The 6,459-nt window shown below is 46.8% G+C and overlaps 1 protein-coding gene across 6 annotated transcripts in view; it reads left to right on the top strand.

The window, feature by feature from the left end:
• The first annotated feature begins 459 nt into the window (after nt 1-459).
• The window catches only part of HHAT (hedgehog acyltransferase), a 202,085-nt gene continuing 196,085 nt past the window's right edge, over nt 460-6,459 (top strand). For 3 of the 6 annotated variants that reach the window (XM_081000543.1, XM_081000547.1, XM_081000546.1), the window contains exons 1-2: nt 460-1,414; nt 3,930-4,087. In XM_081000543.1, coding sequence (XP_080856669.1) covers nt 3,979-4,087 — 109 coding nt within the window. In that variant the 5' untranslated portion in view covers nt 460-1,414; nt 3,930-3,978. The remainder of the gene's footprint in view (nt 1,415-3,929; nt 4,088-6,459) is intronic. The other 3 variants (XM_081000545.1, XM_081000548.1, XM_081000544.1) reach the window with 2 other exon arrangements.

Here is a 6,459-nt window from a genome sequence, read left to right as displayed (position 1 = left end):
TTATTTAAGAGGGACACGGGTGGTGCTGTGGGTTAAACCACAGAGCCTAGGACTTGTCGGCGGTTTGAATCCCCACAACGGGGTGAGCTCCCGTTGCTCGGTCCCTGCTCCTGCCAACCTAGCAGTTCGAAAGCACGTCAAAGTGCAAGTAGATAAATAGGTACCGCTCCGGCAGGAAGGTAAACGGTGTTTCCGTGTGCTGCTCTGGTTCACCAGAAGTGGCTTAGTCATGCTGGCCACATGACCTGGAAGCTGTACGCCGGCTCCCTTGGCCAGTAAAGCGAGATGAGTGCTGCAACCCCAAAGTCGGTCATGACTGGACCTAATGGTCAGGGGTCCCTTTACCTTTTTATATTTATTTAATTAATATCCCATCCTGCCTCCCAAAAGAACCCAGGGTAGCAAACATTTCCACAACAAAATGATTATTATTTTATTTTTTTAAATAGCTTTCCCAAGAGTTAAAACATTCCAAAACCATTTTCTCATCCAGTGATCTTAGGGTTGTCAGGTACAGTGCTCTTCAGTCATCAAATAACTGGGTAAACAGGAACGTTTTAAAATTGCTCATGAAAGGCAATAATGATGGGGACAGATGCACCTCACATTTTAATGTGGTGCTTCTTAAACCAAAACCACCTCTCTCTCAGAATTGATGTATTTATTTTATTTAAGAGATTGTATATACCGAAAAAATATTGGGCTAGATGATGAGCGACGTCTGCGTGTGGGATTTTTCAGGGGAAGGATGGAAGAGAGAGAAAACAAGCTTTTATGGACATGGGCAAAAGCTGGTTCCAGCAAATAAAACGAGATCTTACTGAAAGTGCATGAATAGGGCACCACCCAAACCACCATCAAATCAGATTCAGATCCCTATTTGTAAGATCCAGTCCACCGGGCTAGATGAGAAGTGTGCTTTTGACACTCATTTCAGGAGGCTCCCATGCAAAAACTGTGCAAGCTATTTTCGTGCCACGGTGGCACTGGAAAACGCCTGTACTGTGATCTGATGTTGGCCTTGTAGGGGCATCTCGGAGGATCCTTTTTTAAAATATAAATTTGCTGCGGCCAGCTTTTAGCTTCTTCCCCGTTTCATTAAAAAAAACACCAGCCTGCTAAAAAACGCTCGCAAAAAGGTCAGCTTGCTTCGCCATTCCAAAGTTGATCTGTGCGCAGGGAAGGAAGGAAACCAAACAACCCTATTGCGCTTCGCGAGGCTTACACTCGAGTAAACAGTCCCACGGTCTCGCAAGCTGGTCCTGAATGTTGCAAGCCACCCGCGCCGGGCCCAGACCGCGCGCGCCCCGCCGCTCTCCGCAGAAGGGGCGGAGCGAGTGCGCGCCTCGCCGGGGCCGGAGCCGGAAACGGGGAGGGACGCCCGGGCCGCGCATGGAGCCGCGCTCCGCCGCAGGTCGGTGCTTATGATTTGTTCCGCGCAGCTCCGCGAGCCACTCGTTGCTACCAACCGTCAAGGCGGGGAGTGGAGGTCCGCCTCCTGCGCCGGGAGCTGGGCGGGAGGGAGGCGCCGAGGAGCCGAGCAAGTCGAGGAGCGTCTCGCTCCGGGCGCAGAAGACCAATGCATGCTCGTCCCAAGCGGGAAGGAAATTCCTGTCGCGGAAAACTTTGTCTGAGGACCCTGGGAGCGGGAGGGGACTCTGAAAGCGCCATGCCCCGGAGCTCCGCTTGACGGTCGCAGGAGGGTTGCGCGCGCAAAGATGCGCAAGGACATGTTGCCTCTGGGCATGGGCAGAGGAGTCCTGCAAGCACAGTTCAGCACCTAGAGGTCCGAGCAGGCGCGCGCGAGCCTCAAAAGTCCCGGCTAAAATAAACGTGTGGGGCCGCAACATAGCTGTCAACGTTTCCCTCGCAAGAAAAGGGAAAAGTTGACAGCTATGGGCCGCAATTATATTACATACTCACCTGGGAATAAGTAGCGTTGAACTCAAGTGAGGCTTAAGTTTGCGCTGTAAGGTTGTTGTGCAACCAAAAACAGTGGATTTTCCTGTAGTACAGTACTTTGCAAAAGTTTGATAAAGCTCCTGAGTGCCTGCTGAGTGGCTTCCAGTCTTACGGATCTGAGATTAGGTTTATCAACTGGCCAGAATTTCACTCTCATTCCTAGTTGTCAGAAAATGATAACAATCCCAAAGGAATTCATGCGGTTGGTGTTTTTAGCTATTCCTCTACAGTGTGGTTTCGAAAACACCATTTTTTTTTTGAGGAGGAGCACTTCGTTCTGTTTGAAGATGTTACGTACACTTTTTAGAAAGCTTTTTGTAGCTTTTCTTATCTGTTGGGTCAGCTCCCACTAGTGGATTGCAGGCTGCTTCAAGATGCACTGCCACCTGGCAAATAGAAGGCAAAAGATTAACAGATGGGTCCCCACATGCATGTTTAGGTTAAAAGTGGGTCCTGGTTCCATAATGGTTGAAGATACCTTCCATAGATGGAGGACACTCTGCACATGCTCAGAGCTACTCAACTTGAGGTTCCAGAATGGTTTGAACAGAAAAGTTGGAAAACCTTTCCGGGATGACATAAAAATAAAATTAGTATTTTCGGTCGGTGTCCAGTTTAACTTCTCAGTCCCACAACTAACAATCTGTATGGGTCAGAAACATTCTGGGGAATATCTGATGAGGTGAACTAATCCTGTAGGAAAACGGGGAGGCTGGGACAGCAACAAAAAGTCTCTCCCCATGGCCTTTTCCCTTCCCATTGCATCATTTCCCAAAAATGCCACAGGACAGCAGTGTGGTGAAAGAACATCACCTGCCCCCTCCTTGCTCCCGCAAGAGCTGTAGTAAACCAAGCAGCCATGGATTTTAAGAATAGCAGATGGAATTTGTCATGGTTGGCCTGACTCCAATGGAATAGTTTCAAGGTGTATCATGTAGTAACTTTGGTGAAGTTAGCTGGGCCTGGAGGTGGTCAGTGCCTGGAAGAGAAACTACTCATAGGGTTCATCTAGGTGGTTCATCTAGCTCAGTAGTGTCTACTCCAGATGTTGCTGCACTGCAACTCCTATCATCCCTGGCCATTCCTGGTCTGTACTGACTGGCAGTGGCTTTCCAGGGTTTTAGGCAAGGGACTTTCCCTCCAGCCTTACCTGGAGATACTGGGGATTGAACCTGGGACCTTTTGCATTCAAGGCAGGTGCTCTCCCACTGAGCTACAGCCCATCGCTTATGGGAACATATCCATTCAGCTTTGTGTCCTGCCAGGGGGGTGGGGATGGTATAAAATGGGAATGAATCGGGACCCTTTTTTAGCCAGAACTTGCTGGTACTGCAAGAGGGAGGTGTTCATGGTGAGTTCTGGCACCTTTTCCCTAGAAAAACAACGCTGAGAATGATACATTTTTCTGCTTGTCCATTCATTACTTCGTTCTACAGAACACTGACCTAAAAATAATTTTCAGTGCAGGATTCTATTCATGGTGAACAATGGCTGAAGTGCCTGCCTGCAATGCTGACCGCAAGGCCTGAGACACAAGCAAAGAACCCACTAACTCCATCTTCCCTGGTGCAAACAGCAGCAGAGATGCTAACAGGCTTCTCTCCTTTAGGGGAAGGGCCATCATGTGCTGGTAACACCATGCTCCCCTCGAAATCATTCTCCATGCTTCAACGAGGCTGAAGAAGGCTTCTTTCAGCAGCGGGAGGGGTAGGTGGATGGGACTCTGTGGGTGCCTGGAAAGGCCTCTGAGGGCAACATGCACAGCTGTGAGTGCCACACTGGCAAGTCATGTTCTATGTGCATTTGGTTCTGAACTGGACTTTTCTATAATAATGCAGTCGCCATTGCTCATGATTGACAGTTCGGATGAATATTATCTTCCACATAGAACTGTTGTTCTGCCCTATCCTGGAGACTCCTCTGGATCTACTTTTAAAAATTCATAAAATTATCTTCTTGTTTTGCAGGCCCTATCTACCAGGATGTTGTCCTCCTAGGTTTCGGGAACCCTGAAAAATGCCGTTACAATCAGGACTGCTGCCGGTATGGGAGCTGTCTCTTTACCTGTTCGTTTCCTTTGGCTTTCATTTTTATTCCTTTTATGAAGTCTTCCAAGCCTCTCAAGGTAAGGCTCTATATCAGGCTCATTCTCGTTAGGTACTTATTATTTTTATTTTTTGCTTTTGTAGTTCACAATGTATTGACTTAAATAGTATGTCTTAATGGAGTACTTTGTAACAGCTCCCAGCAGGGCCCCCTACAAAGGCTTTTTGCCCGGAGCTTGCGGGTGCCCTTCCTTTGTGTGAGCCGAGAGCGGCAGCGGAGCCAGGTGGAAGGTACACAAGCTGTGCATCTCCTTTTAATGAAAGCGTAATTCAAGGTTTGTACTTCAGCTAGTCAGGGACCACTAGAAGCAGTCAGTTGACATTTACTTTGTAAAAGGAAAAGACGACGTAAATCTGAAGGTTAGCCTACTAATGTGTTTTCAAATGGGTAACAATGGAAATTTGTTTTCATTTTCCTAACAAGAGTATTTTTCTTGCGTGATGGAGAGCTCTGGATGTTTGTGACTTAAATTCATTTGCTTAACTCTTGAGAAGTGGCACTAACATTTTGTACAAAACTGTTTACTTGGATCATAATATGCCACTGTGTATAGTTTCTGGTCTGGTTAAGTCCTTTTTTTATTGCCTATCACATACTTTACCACTTGGTTGATTTGTACTGTCGTACCTTGGTTCTCAAACGCCTTCATACTTGTACATTTCTGCTCCGAATGCCCTAAACCCAGAAGTAAGTGTTCTGGTTTGCGAACATTTTTCGGAAGCCGAATGTCAGACGTGGCTTCCACTTGACTGCAGGAACCTCCTGCAGCCAATCAGAAGCCACGCCTTGGTTTTCGAACGGTTTCAGACTGGATTAAGTTTGAGAACCAAGGTACCACTGTATTTTCACAAGAGCTCAGGCATGTTGAGCACCTTCTGGCCAAGGTAGCTTACCTGCAGAAGCTAAGAGTTTAAGAGAGTTCTGTGTATTGAGGGATTTGGGGATGCACCCCACTCTCAGGATGATAACTCCTTTAATGGAAAGTGAAGGTCTTGAGGAAGGAGGGAGCCATCCAAGGAAGAAGTAAAAGATGAAGGCCATTCCTTAGGGGCCACATTGATATCAGCTTGTGCGTCTGAGGTTGGGGTGGTCTCCTAGCTGTAAAGCGATTGGATTATTAGAAACTCAGAGTGATGAGTTTCTCATGGGTGTGTAGCCATTTCCATTTTCAGAGGAAGTTGTCTGTTCCTGCTATTTCAGCAAGAGTATTTAACAGCATGTGACACTAGCAGACTGCCCCAGTCCTTGTTGATCATTTCCGTTTTTGTCAATTTCCAGTTTGATGTCTGGTTTCCCATTAATTTTGCAGCCGTTGCTTCAGCACAGTTATCCATAGTTATACTCATTGCGTGCCAGTGAATTCCACTGGTAAATTGCACACATGGTGAAAAGGTTGGTCTTGTGTACTCTGTGTGCCTCAGTTGCACGGTGTATGTGCTTTATCTATGTTAATGTTTACACCTTGAGCATAGAACCCACCTTGCTGATATCTGTTGAATGTTAGGTTTCTATAAATATATTTTAAGAATAGTCTTCAAAGCAGACTTGGTGCTTTGGGGTGAGATTGAACATAATTCAGCACAATAATTTTGAGAGCTGACGTTGCACAGGCATAACAATAGCTGTTGCGCTGGCAGCTGCAGAACAGGAGTGTTGCTGAGTGCAGTAACAGCAGTTGCGCTCGGTGTTGCTCGGCATCTTTCCCAAGGGCAACACAGCTTTTGAATTTGGCTATTGCATTATGTTAAGAACAAGGTCCCCCGCTTGCAGAATGGCTGTGGCAGTAATGGACTGCTGCAATTGGATATCACCTTTGAAATTACAGTGGTACCTCGGGTTAAGTACTTAATTCGTTCCGGAGGTCTGTACTTAACCTGAAACTGTTCTTAACCTGAAGCACCACTTTAGCTAATGGGGGCTTCCTGCTGCTGCTGCGCCGACGGAGCACGATTTCTGTTCTCATCCTGAAGCAAAGTTCTTAACCTGAAGCACTATTTCTGGGTTAGCGGAGTCTGTAACCTGAAGCGCCTGTAACCTGAAGTGTATGTAACCCGAGGTACCACTGTAATGCAACCAAATCCTTTCTCTTCCTCATGCTTCTGGCATAAGTACATCAGTTTTTCCTGATTCTCTCATAGCATTAAAATGCATACCTGTTGAAAGTCACAGTTGTCAGAGAATGCTTTGATAGCACATTTTATTGGAGGTGTGGACCTTTTCTCCCTCTCAGTGGGATATGTTGCTTAAGAACCGAAGAAAGGATGCTTTGCTGTCTCAATTTATCAGTTGGGCGTGGAGTTCCTACCCATCAGTATGTACTTAGGGGGAAGACACAGGTGTTTGTCTTGTGATGTTTCTGTTCCTGTTGAACATGTCTTGCTGCTGTGTCCA

Source organism: Podarcis pityusensis, assembly GCF_964106645.2.
Source record: "Podarcis pityusensis genome assembly, chromosome: 3".
NCBI classification, from domain to species: domain Eukaryota; kingdom Metazoa; phylum Chordata; class Lepidosauria; order Squamata; family Lacertidae; genus Podarcis; species Podarcis pityusensis.
Note: the sequence above shows the minus strand (reverse complement) of the source record. Positions and strands in the feature narration are given on the sequence as shown.